The 13119-nt window shown below is 48.8% G+C and overlaps 1 protein-coding gene and 1 long non-coding RNA gene across 2 annotated transcripts in view; one reads left to right on the plus strand and one right to left on the minus strand.

Annotated features, from left to right (window-relative positions):
• The window catches only part of FBXO10 (F-box protein 10), a 52793-nt gene continuing 39674 nt past the window's right edge, over positions 1-13119 (minus strand). The window contains 6 exon segments of the mRNA XM_042964768.1: positions 1-501; positions 2486-2667; positions 3786-4099; positions 5736-6005; positions 6903-7055; positions 8798-8868. Coding sequence (XP_042820702.1) covers positions 327-501; positions 2486-2667; positions 3786-4099; positions 5736-6005; positions 6903-7055; positions 8798-8868 — 1165 coding nt within the window. The 3' untranslated portion in view covers positions 1-326.
• Positions 2592-6924, plus strand: LOC122233172. The gene is made up of 3 exons (XR_006210659.1): positions 2592-2728; positions 3904-3993; positions 6659-6924. It is a non-coding gene; the product is annotated as an uncharacterized LOC122233172 (long non-coding RNA).

Consider the following 13119-nt stretch of genomic DNA (forward strand, 5'->3'; position numbering starts at 1 on the left):
TTCAGAGAGACCTGACCAAAGCTTTAGTATCGTTTTTCTCTAACTCTTCATAACTTCTATAAGAGCTTGAGTGACAGGAAACCCACCAATCTGTTTCTTTTCTTAGTCCCCAGGAAGCCCGGAAGCCTGTTTTCTCCGGGGTGCAGTGAGTAGGAGGACTGAGAGAGGGCCGGAGCCCCTCAGCTGCTGCTTTCATCCCGATGCTGCCTTGACCTCCTAGCTCGGCTGAACACCCATCAGAGCCCGAGCCTGAGCTTGGGTATGGGGTTGTTGCTCCTGGAGTCTTTGCACCGCCCTTAGCCGCCCCACGCCGCGGCTCCCCTTCCTTACAGAATGGTGCAGAAGACGCTACGATTGCTGTGGTAACCACCTTCCACGCGGGCAGTGATCCTCGTCGCCATGGCCGTCACCTTCTGTCCACTGTGGGCTGTAGAGGGGCCTCGGAGAGAACTTTCAAGGTGAGGCCGTGCTGGTGGGTTCACCAGGCGCCACGTATCAGACCTAGAGGTGCAAAACAACAGTCCATGAACTGTGAGAGTCTGGAGCATTTGCTGAATGCCCCACACCATCTCACCTTAGGCTCGAGATCCAGGTGTTCAAAATCTGGGTGTCGGTTCTGCCTCCAAATCAGTGATAGCTCAAGGAGGTGGGATGTATGGGAAGCTAGGGGGCAAAAGTCCTGCACTCTAGTTCCAGCTCTGCATGTAACCTTGGACAAGTAAGCCTCAACTTCCCCATCTCTATAAGGCTCTGGAGAAGGTCGGTGACTTTTTCTCTTTCATTTCCCTCCTAGGTGTATGACCTGCGTGTATACAGAAGCTTTAGTCATAATCACCTAAAATTAGGAACTACATACCCTTCAGCTGACAAACGGATAAACAGTGTGGTCCATCCATTCAACGGAACGCCACTTGGCAACAAAAAGAATGAACAACATGTGACACCACGGACAAATCTCAGGTGCATTAGGCTAAGTGAGAGCAGCCAGGCTCCAAAGACTACATACTGTGCGATTTCCTTAAATGACATTTTGGAAACTGCTATAGGGGACAGGAATTGGTAGGTTTCCAGTCCCTCAGGATCTTACAGAGATTTTGAAGGGTCAGGGAAAGCTTTGGTCGGGGCTTTCTGTCATTTGAGTTACAAGGGACCACCTCTTACCCCAAATCCTAAGTTGCTTAAGCCAGTAACCATATATTCTGTGCATTTTTATGATGATTCTGTAACAACGAGTAGGACTGTAAAGGTGTGGATGGTGAGGAGCTAGCTACTGTGTCCAAAGAATTGCCAGCATTTGAGTCTGGCAGCAGACAGCAAGCTTGGACAGGAAAATCAGGATTCAACAGTGCATGGTGGATAATGCAGGCTGCCAGGTCTGTGCTATCTGTATCCTGGGGTCTCCAAAGGGACAGGAGGAAGCAGACCCCAGGGAGTCCACGATATGATCTGCTGGGATCATATCTGCTTTTCTGTCCAGAAAAGATTAGAATTCCTTTTTTTTTTTATAAGTTATGACTGTATAAAACATATATGAGGTTTCCTCAATATTTTTGCTGAGCGTGTGTAGAATTAAAAAAGGAATAGAGATCATTACTACAGGAAAAGGGGACCCATCAAAGGTTTCTGACCAGGGCTGTGACATGAGCAGAGCCGATTTAGATGGATACATCTGGCAGCCAGGGCTGTCACCAGTTCGAGAGGAATGTGGCAGCGGTGGTATAACAGTTATTACCTGTATAACCAGTGTAGCAAAGCACCAACCAAGCAGAACAGAGTCCATCCATTCACCAGCAGAACAGCACCTTGGCAACAGGGGCCAGAGGTCAGGGTGAAGGGTGCTGAGATGTGAGCAGGGGTGATGGCAGTTGGGGAGAAAAGGTGCCTGATATAGGCACATTTCAGAAGTGGAATCAAGAGGACCTAGTAATGACTGACTGAACTCTGATGTTAGGGAGAAATCAGTCACAGAGGTTTTGCTGCCAGAATAGATCAGATGGTGAGGTCACTGAAATGGGGAGCAGGGAGGGACAGGGAGGTTCAGGGAAGATAAGTGTGAAGCAGTTGTACACGGAGGCAGAGGTATCATAAATAAGTGACAGCAGCAGCAATGAACGTCTTTGTAATACCTCAGATCTTGTGCTAGGTTGCACGATTTGACTGTATCTTAAATTGGTGCTACAAAGCAGACGTTGTTAACTGGATTTTACTAAGACTCAAGGTGTTGAGTGCCTTGCGCAAGAAACTGGCAGAGCTGAGATTTAAAATCACACCCCCCTGACTCTTAAAGCCTGTTCTCTCCCAAGGAGGCAGACGCAGGTCCTCAGCACCGGCCTGACTAAAGTCCGAGCACGGACCTTTAAGTGACCAGAGCCAGAAGCTGGCAGGACTGCAGGGAGCAAGGACAGCCAGCATCACTGGGCCTGGCTTCTCTAGTTGCCTCCCTGTGGTTCTAGAAGATTGGTTTAGGCAGATCCCAGACACTTACTTTTTCTTGAACACCAAGAACTTGTTGTTTTGCATGATACATTCTCGGTTGTTTGAGATCTGCTGAAAGATCGTCTTGCTGGTCTTGCCCTGGAAGATGATGTTCTCCTGTACCAGGGCCTTGGCGCGGCCCCGCACTGCAATGCCGTAGGCCCGGAATGAATGGATCCGGTTCTTTATCACCTGGGAGAGACAGCCAGAGCTTGTCACACCCTGGGGACTCCCAGACTGGTTGGGGAGCCAGGTAAGTGAAATACCAGTTATAAACCTGAGGGGTAAGACATTGCTAAGGTAGGTCAGCATTGAGCCATGGGAACTCAGGGAAGGGATATTGAGATCAGGTAGGAGAACCAGGGAAGGCTTCCCGAAGGAGGTGATGGGTAAGTGGTAGAAGTTTACCAGGTGCAGAGCAGGGAATAGCTGCTCCAGGAAGAAGGAACAACATACAAAGGCCTGGCAGAGAGGAGAGACTGTACCAGTGGCAAGGACCACTGGCACCTCGACTGAGGCAGGAGCGTGTCCCTGCTCCTTTCCTCTGCTTCCACAGTGCCCAGATGCAGAGCCCAGGAAATTCTTTACTCCTTGCCGGAGTCACTACTCATGAAGCTGCAGAGCCAAAAAGAGGCCTCGGGATGGTAATTTCTCAAGTGTGGGGACTGAGTCGGTTTGGCACCCAGTGTAGTGCTTTGCATAAAAATGGAGCTCAGAGCTCATCTCTGGGGGCGTGGACAAAGAGGCAGAGGAGCATATAGGAAGTGCTGTGTGAGGTGAGGTGGGGGGGGGTGGGGGCGGGGAGAGGTGGGAAACAATAGCACCTCTGGTGTCCAGACAAGGGGTACCTCAGACAGGCTGGGGGGTCAGGGAAGGCTTTGACAGCCCAGCTGTGGGGCTGAGGCAGACAAGGGGGAGGGTACTGCAGGGACGCAGAGAATAGTGTGCACGCAGGCCCCCTCATGAAGCACCCAGTGCATACTAGGTCCTGTGGGAGATTGTTCTGTTAGGGGGAGGGGCTGAAATAGCCCTGAGCTGGACCTGGAGACCACAACGATACCCCTGGACACACCCCCATCCTAGTTCTCTGCTGGTTATCTCCTGTCCATCCTTCAGGGCTTAGTTCACATTGTCCCCCTTCCTGTGTGAAGCCCCACCTGTGTCTACCAGGCTGGGTTTGCACAGGAGGAATGATGTCCCTTGCAGTGCCAGGTGCCTCGGGCTTCTCAGTAGAGAGGGTGCAAGGGCTGTCCTAGGGCTGGGCCCTGTGCTGGCACATGCAGCGCGCACGCACACACGCACACACACACCTTCGTGTCGGACCTGGGCAACAGCTGCAGCCCACTGCCCCGGTTGCCAATGATGTCATTTTCGATGACCACGGTGCTGTCGCCCTTGGTGATGATCCCATGGCCTCTGTTGTCATAGATACCATTGCCCCGGAGCTCCACCTTGCACTGGGCCTCGACCTTGACCCCACTCTGCCGGTTGCAGGAGATGCTGTTGCTGGCCACGCGGGTGAGCTGACTGCTCTGGGCTACAGTGATGCCTCTGTCTCCGTTAGCATGGATCACGTTGGTGAGGACATGCAGCGCCTCACTGCTCTGGACGTACAGTCCTGAGGCTGCGGGTGGAGGGGTTAGGGAGCAGGGTCAGTCCTGACAACGGCAGTCAGGAAAAACCCTGGTGGAATTGTGCATCCCGGGAGAGAGGTGGGGAAGAGGCAGCAACACTCGGAACCAGCCCTTGGGAGTCACATCTTTCAGGATGGATGACAAACCGAGCAGGAAGAAACCCTGGAGCATCAGGGAAATTCTGTTCCTTCTGAACTAAGTCCTCAGTAAACAGGAAAAGGTGATGAAGGCTGCTTTGGCTCAGCTGCCCATGCGGCTCTCCTGTGCTCGCCTGCTCCTACGATATTGTCATCTGTGATGGGGCGCTCACTCCCTGCTTAAGGCTGCCTGTTCCCCCCTCCAGAAAGGTCCACCTGCTGGATAGCTGTTCTGCATGTTTCTCTTCTTGTACTGAGATGGCATCTGCCTCCCTATTGTTTTGGGAAATTTTCTTTACAAGGGAAATTCTGTAATTTTATTAAGTATCTAAAATGTTCGAAATTTGGGAAAGAAAATGATGTTTGGGGTTGTATATGCTTAGAGACACTACATGGTTATAGAAAAAAAACCCCACAAAATCAGCAGGCTTAGAGCCGCATGGCTTGGTCAAAAAGAGACAGCATGGCAGGGGGACCTGGAGGTGAAGAGGAGGAGGACTCCCCAGTGGTGATATCCACCCACAAGAGCAAGAGGCATTGGCAGGAGGTTGTGGGGAGGACGACACCAGGGGTCACATGGGAGTCTGAAAATTCCAACCTCTCGTGCCACCTGCCTGTTGCTTCTGTCTGGTGGAGAAGAGCAAATATAAATCAAGTATATGTGAATTTATGTGGCTTTGCCTGTCCTACTGGACAGCATGGCCCTGTGGAGAAAGCCTGAACTAGGAGTGGACAGAACTCATCTTCTGCTGGCTCCCACTCTCCCTGCCCTCTGCCTTCCCCGGGACAAGAGCTCGCTAGTGTCCAAGAGCCTTCTTTTAACAAGACTTCCTTCATCAGCCCTCTACAGTGGCTCTAATCATCCTTCAGGTTTGGGAGCCCTGGAGTTAGATCAACTCTGTAAGTTGTTGTTTTTTTTTTTTCTTTCCAAATTTAAGATAACCTGTGGATTTAAAACCCACTCTTATCTCTGTACAAGAAAGAAAAATTGCCAATTAAACCACGATATGCCATCAATTGGAAATGCACATTATTAGATGTTAAAATGTGGGGAACGTGTCTCAGATTGGAAATGTATATGCCGGGTGTGGGATGTGGGATCTGCTGGGGCAGGGGTGCCGACAGACTGGGATTCAGCTCCGTGCCTCAAGTTCACAGCCTGTCAGAGTTGACAAAACAGCCACAGAAACATATCCAGTCCCAGGCCCCCAGGAAGTGCCAGTGGGGTGAGAGGGTAAGGGTGCATTCACAGTGGGCCTTGAACTTCAAGTTGTTTGGGATGTGTGGATGGGGGAAAGGAGATTTCAGGGAAGAGAAACAGCATGAGCAAGGTGAGATAGGGGGGCAGGAAAGGTGGATTTAAGTTCAGGGAAGGTGATGGCCAGAGGTCCAGGGTACTGGGTAAGTGGCCAAAAGCAGTAGCCAACCAAGCGGGAAGGGTCCTTAAGACAGTGTGAGGACGGAAGGCTCTGGAGCAGGGGATACTCACCTCCGTTGTGATTAATACTGTTGGACTCCACGAGAGCTATGGCGATAGGCCGGCGCAGTGGGTCATCGTCCTTCTCCAGCTCTGTCTCCCAAAGGATGGCGTCCCCATCCTCGCTGAAGTTCTCCTGGGCCCCGTGACCTCCAGGGAACTCACCAGAACCCTCCTTCTGACTAAACACTGCCACTCCATACAGGCCATTGTAGCTGACGTGGTTGCTGGTGACGTGGGGCAGGCTGGACGACATCATCCACACACCACAGCCCTTATTAGCTGGGATGGTGAAAGGGGCTGGTCATGGACACTGAGCAGTGGGTGAGGCAGCACCCAGTGTCTCCCCAAGAGGTGAAGCAAAGATGGCACTGGCCTGGGAGACAAGAGTCCCTGGCGTGCTAATGGCCTTGGACAAATCACTTTATGGCTGGAGGCTTCACCTTCATATAAGAGGGTAACAACCAGGTCAGTCTCACAACCAGGATACTTCCATAGGGTGTAAAAGTGCTCTGAGAACTGTCAAGGCCACAGTTCCAGAGCACAGAAGCCCAGAGTGACACTGCCAGAGGGTCCTCAGAGTTCACCCAGCCCAACCCCTTCCTGCATAGAGATGGAGGTGGCCTCAGTTTGAATGCCAGCCCTATCACTTCCTAGCTGTGTGACCTTCAGCAGGTTATTGAGCCTCTCTGTGTCTCAGTTTCCTTATCTTTAAAATGGGGTAAATAACAATAATTAGAGATACGGTCCAGAGAGTAAGGCTCTGCTCAAAGTCACAGCATGAGCGAGAACAGTTTCTTTTTTAGGACTATCCTATTTCTCCCATTCTATTTCTAGTTCTCTAGATCAAAAGAAAGGGGTAAGAGGAGTCAGATGCCCACATCAGTGCCTAAATGGCTCCGTCCTTACACAACTCCTGACTTTTGTGATTTTAGATGGGGATGAAGCTCTCTGTTTCACCGATCCCGTGGGTTACAAGGTGATTGATGAGAGGCTCTTGTACTCTGAGAGGGACTGTGTCGCTGTGGCCTGAGATCAACCTGTTCTTCAGGACGTCTCTGAGGCCCAGGGAAGACTGTGACTTTCTCAGGACCCACAAGCTAAAGATGGAATTTGGGCTTCCTGCCTCCCTGGCTGGGCTAGACCCAAGACCCGTTCCCCCAGGAACATGCGCCTCACCATAGATGGTGTTTCCTTCTATCAGTCCTTTGCCTTCGTCTCCCACGACCACACCATCTGAGTAGCCGAAGCAGATGAGGTTGCTCCTGAGGACAGGGACTCCTCCTCGACGGATGTCTACACCTCCCCACTGATTCTCACGGATGACATTTTCTATGGAGAGGCAGAAGAGAGGGTCAAGACCCAAGGACCACCTACACTGGCCATGAGGACTTAGACAGCTGAGAGAAAGGACCTTCTGGACCAGGACACCAGGCCTTGCCTTGTCAACAATCAGCATCCCGAATCTTGCTTGGTATTTGGCTTTTCAGGGACTTGAGTGCTGTCTTCTTTCCTCAAGGGCAAGGTTTGTATCTTTCTTGTGCTCTCTTATATTCCTAATACCCGCTGTACCCAGTGGCCTTAAGGACCAACAACTAAGAATAAACTGGCTTTAGAGTCTCTGGACCAAGGCCAGGCAGGGCTGTTCTGGGGCTGTTTCTAGGAGGGCTGAGGCAGAATGCAGCCATTCCCCCACCAGCCTGGGGAGGCACAAGCTGGTCCTTCTCAGGCTCAGCTCTGGACTGACCACAGCCTTCCTCTCCTCATCCACCACCTCTCTGGGAGTGGGCCGAAGAGTCACAAGTCAGGGGGTTGGTGCTGGGATACTGATATTCCCAATACTACGGCTGGGTAGACTCTCAGTCTCCTGAGACTGGAGTGCAATGGCCCAGGAGACTCTATGTGACTGGCCCCTTCCCGCCTCTGTGACCCTGTCTGACTTGTGACTCCCTGCTCCTCCTTCACCACACCCAGTCACACCAGTAACCTCTGCTCCCCAGGCATGCCAACTGTATTTCACAGGTGGCCCTGCTTATAAGTCTGGTTCTTTTCTCAGGCTTTGTCCTGTCACCCAGGTCTGGCCTTCTCAGAAATGCCTGCCCTGACCACACAATCCTAAATACCCACATAGTCCCTCTATCACTATATTTTAATTAATTTCAATAAATTATTTCAATTATTGCATATAAACATAACATTTTACATATTATATATTTACATATAATATACATTTATGTAAATATATCAAAGTTTATAATTATCTCTAGAGCACTTATCACTCACAGATACGCCTCTTGTGTGTGTGTGTGTGTACATGTTTATTTTCCCCTAAAATGTCAGGAACCCAAGGGTTGCTGTTCACAGAACTGTTCTGTTCACTGATGTATCCCCATCTCCTGCATACCTTGTGTGTTCAATAAACATCTGATAAATGAAGGCAGGATTCAGTCAGAGGGATTTACTGGATCAACCTCTTTTTATGTCCCAGGTACGGCTATGCTCCGTGCTGAGGCTACAGTGATGTACCACACCGACTTGATCCTTGTCTTAGCGAACTTACCGCCTTATATTAAAGGAGACTGACCTTACACAGATCCCTAAGAAATTAAGTAAGACGTCCCACAGAGCATGCCTTCTGGGTACAGCGAGTGTTTATGTGTACAGTGGGAGGTCTGGGCAGGCTTCCCTGAGGAAGTGACATTTAGGCTGAGACCCAAAGGATCTGCTCGGCAGGTGTTGGCCAGGTGGAGGGGAAATGGGGATGGGTTTCCTGAGCAGGCATAAGCCCATACAAAAGCCAAGAGGAAGGATTCAGTGTGTGTGCCATAAATGTTTCTGACAGTGTTATGTGAGCCTTCCAGTGAGATCCTGTAAGCAGCGGGCCTGGCAAAGAGCAGACACTCCCTCCCTGTTAGCCCTCCTTGAGGCTGGCATGGCCAGTGTACAGAACAGCAACGAAGACAGAAGGTGGCCAGGCTGTTGAGGTAAAGAACTGGGCAGGGGCAAGGCCGGGGATGTTGGCTCAGCTGCTGGTTGCCTGGTTGGCCACGGCTCTAGGCATTTCCCACCCTTACCTGTGATGAGGCCTTTGCCATTCTCGTTCACTGCTATGCCAGCTGCACGGCCCTTAAAAATGTGGTTCCCGCTAAAATGCAAGGAAAAAGAATAAGATGAGACCATTATCATATGTCAAAGCCAATGCCTGCTCAGGTGACTACCTTCTTTTGTGGCCTTCCCCAAACAACACAAGTCCACAGGGGCATAAAGCATTTCTGCAGTCCTAGAAGCCATTTATAAATCTTTAGTGAACTTGCAGACAACTTGATCCAGAACTAAATCAATAACTATGCCATACAATCACAATGCTACTCGAGTTTCTGTGGCCTCTTGACTGTCGCTCACATGCAAGCTGTTTGAAACGCATGCCATCGTGGTGCACAGGTGACAAGTCCACAACTGGTCATGTCAAGAATTCCTAGGAAGCTGTGTTAAGCTTCTTTGGGCGTGATTTGTGCCCAAAGCTGAGTCAGAGTCTCTGCCTGTAATGAGCCTACAATCCCTGTTCATATCCAACAGCTACTCTTTATCTTATTTTCTGTTAATCACCTATCCCCTGAAAGACAACATAAAATGATGACATGCCTTAAAAAAAGAAAACCAGATTTTTTAAAAGGGGGTTTTGAGAGTATCAGAGGATGTGTATGTGAGACCTCATGGGCTGGCTGAACCACATGTGGAGGATACAGGAAAACATGCTCCTGCTCAGAGAAACACGCAGCCCTCACTACCATGGAAAGGCCTTGCGAATGAAACACCAGACACCTGAGCATGTTAAGGACATGCATTGTCTCTGCACCTCAGTTTCCTGCCTGTTAAAACAAAGCCAGTCACACCTGGACATTAGCACAATTGGGTTATCCCTGGAGGACACACATTTGCTGTTTGTTATTTTTACTAACAGGAATGCTGTGACCTCCTTTCTTCCTAGAAGGGCACCTGCCTCCTCTCTTAGGAGACAACCCTCCTACTTCCTACCATGTGGCTGAGGGATTTAGGTCCAGTATTCACCTGGCTCTTTAGAGCCTAACTCAGGGCCTGGCATCCAACAAAACATTACTGAGTAGGAGTTGGCTAAGTTTTCCCATCTCCTAGGGCAGGGTCCAAATGGTTTACAACTTTGGGGAAAAAACCCGGCAAAGTATGTTGATGCTGGGGAAGCCAAATGTCAACTGCACCTACCTATGCATTTGAGTGGAACAAGAGAAATCATTTGTTAAAGACATCCCCATTTTTTCCCTCAGATCTAAAGAGTCTGTTTTGATCTGGTTACAATTCAGTCAGCAGATGGTTACTGTGGGTTTCTAGAATTCACGGTCAGACATAGTCCCTGGGCTAGGGCATCCATATTTCTGAGAGCTGTGCCATAGTAGCAAATGCATGGCTGGTATAGTTTAATACAAATCTCACCTCCAGAAGAGACCCATGGGCACTTGGAGAGTGTATGTATGCAGGAAGAGCAAAACAAAGATAAAAGAGGGATCAGAAAACATTTAGGAAAGGGGGACAAATCATTGTTCCAAGAACCAATGGTAGGATGTTTATGGCAGATGAGAAAGTTTGAACCCTGTGCTTCCTTGAAGCCAAGGCAAAAAGAGAAACACAAAGGGTTATAAAACTCTCACTGGCAAAAAAGACTGCCATGGCCTTATCCAGGCTACTTCGGGGATTTCAAAATTCATTCTGTACCCTCCCCCAGATCCCTACCTTCCATCACAAAGAAACATAAAGGGAAAAAAACACAACCTATTCTCTCAAAGAGGTTCTGGTTTTTTGTTTTTAAAGATTTTAAGTAATCTCTACACCCAACATGGGGCTTAAACTCACAACCCCGAGATCAAGAGTCGCACATTCCACTGACTGAGACAGCCAGGAGGAGCCCCTCAAAGAGATTCTGTTTTAAAAACCAAGACACTGATCTGACTGTAACAGTCCTTGCTCAGAACTCTTCAACAGTTCCCTAGCACCCACAGGGTAAAGTCCAAACTTCCCAGATTTGGTGTGTGACTGCTATGACAAATTACCATACACACAGTGCCTTAACACAACACAAATTTACTACCTTCTTGTTTAGGAGGTCAGAAGTCCAAAATGGGTCCTACAGGACCAAATCAAGGTGGCAGCAGATTTATGTTCCTTCTGGAAGGTCTATGGGGAATCTATTTCTTGTCCTTTCCAGCTTCTACAGGTCGCCCATACTTCTTGGCCTACAGTCTCATCACTCTGACCTCTGCTTACTCCTGTCACATTTCCTCCTCCCGACTGATTGTCTTGCTTCCCTCTAAGGACCTTTATGATTTACAGAAGAGCCTACCTGGATAATCCATGATGGTCTCCCCATTTTAAGGTTATTAATTTAATCACATCTTCAACATCTCTTTTGCCATGAAAGATAACATATTTGCACGTTCCAAGGATTAGGAAGTGGATTGATCTGGAGAGTCATTATTTTGCAGATCATACTCGGTATCAGAGGTTCTGTGTTCCAGCATCAACCTGCCTTCATAGGCTGCTCTTCTACTCAATCTTCTTGGCCTCTTGTGGCAGACGCACCACATTTAATACCATTTTTCCAAGACACATCCTGGAATTTCACTGCCCCTGAGCCCAGAATGCCATCTCCCTGGCCACAAAATCCTACCTATCCTTTACACACAACTCGTGCCTTCTTCCCCTGACTCGCTCAGCTGAAACTATGGCTGGCTCCTCTGTCATTCTGTCACTTACACAAAGACCTATTAAAGCACTTGTTTTGATGAGTCTCCCTCATGGTTGTGTGTCCATCTCCGGCATGAGACCGTAAACACCATGGAGCAGAGACTGTTCTTACACACTTTTTATATCACTGTCCCCTTACATAGACAGTAAACACTTACATGTGTGTTAAATCTATAGCAAGCATATGTATAAACACATACTCTTAAGGTAATAATGCAAAAGAGGGAGAAAGAACTCTGTGACCACTAACTGTTTTCAGTAAGATGTCTGTAACAGTCAAAAATAGATGCCTAACTAGGGCGCCTGGGTGGCTCAGTCGGTTGAGCCTCTGACTTCGGCTCAGGTCATGATCTTACGGTTCATGAGAGCCGCGTTGGGCTCTGTGCTGACAGCTCAGAGCCTGGAGCCTGCTTCAGATTCTTGGAAGAATGTCTCCCTCTCCGAAGAGGGATGTCTCCCTCTCTCTGCCCTTTCCCCGTTCATGCTCTCTCTCTGTCTCTCAAAGATGAATAAACGTTAAAAAAAAAAAAAAATAGATGCCTAACAGTAATAGGACTGGTTCAAAAATTATGGAATATCAAAAAGATGGAATGTTCTGAAACTTTCCAAAACTGATAAACGCCATGCAACAATATGGAAAAGCACATCTGGAATAATCAAGGGGAAAAAACACTTCAGAATATATTTGCTGCACATTTGTTCCAGTTATTTTCCTAAAGCAAGACATAACTGTGTGAGTCTTCTGTTTCAAAATTTTTAAATGCCACCTTCCTCAGCTGGGTCCACATAAGGCTTCCTCCTCCAGCCCTGAGCTTTCTTCTCATCACCCCTTCCACTCTGCCACGGAGATACAGATCATGCTGCAGCAGCCACAGGACCCACAATTTTCTGGGATAGTCCCAATTTAAAACATTTTATACCAACATCACAACTTGTGTCAGACAGGTTCTCAAGCCACAGTGGACTATTAGCCAACCCCTGAATCTGCCGTGTTCTGCTGCCTTTGTTCATGCTGTTTCTTTTACTAGGAATGCCCACTCCCATATCCATGACAGTCCATGTTCTACCTACAGTTCAAAGTCCAACTCTAACACCCCTTTGTAAGGAGGCCTTCCCACATCCCCCCAGTAGAATGGTTGTCTCCCTTGGGAGCACTTCAGTAGCATTTATCAGCCTGCCCCATTCGAGAGCTGGGATGGCAGCCCCATGCTCCCGGCAATGCCACTGCCCCTTCTCGCCTAACAATTTGCATGGCTGATCCATCACAGCACGCTTTTGTGCTGAGGCCAGATACAGCCCCTGGATCTTAACACAGCATCTTAGGTAGCTGCTTTCAACCGAACAGAGTTGTCAGGTAAGTGGAAATCTTTATGCCGTCTCTGTCTTAGAGTTATTTCTGGTCACGTATGTCTTCCATGCTAGAGTGAGCTCTGGGGGAGCAGAGTGCTCCTCTGTTATCATTATTAGAGGTGCTCAGTAACGTCTGCTGAGTAGAACTGGTAGGAAATGCAAACAAAAGTGCCTGTGTTACTACAGTGGGATCGGGGTGGAGTCTCCTTTGCTTGCTTTGCTATACTGTTGTTTCAGTCAACAAAAATGTTTTCAAATGGAGGAAAGTCAC

The sequence above is a fragment of the Panthera tigris genome, chromosome D4 (assembly GCF_018350195.1).
Source record: "Panthera tigris isolate Pti1 chromosome D4, P.tigris_Pti1_mat1.1, whole genome shotgun sequence".
Classification (NCBI taxonomy): Eukaryota; Metazoa; Chordata; class Mammalia; order Carnivora; family Felidae; genus Panthera; species Panthera tigris.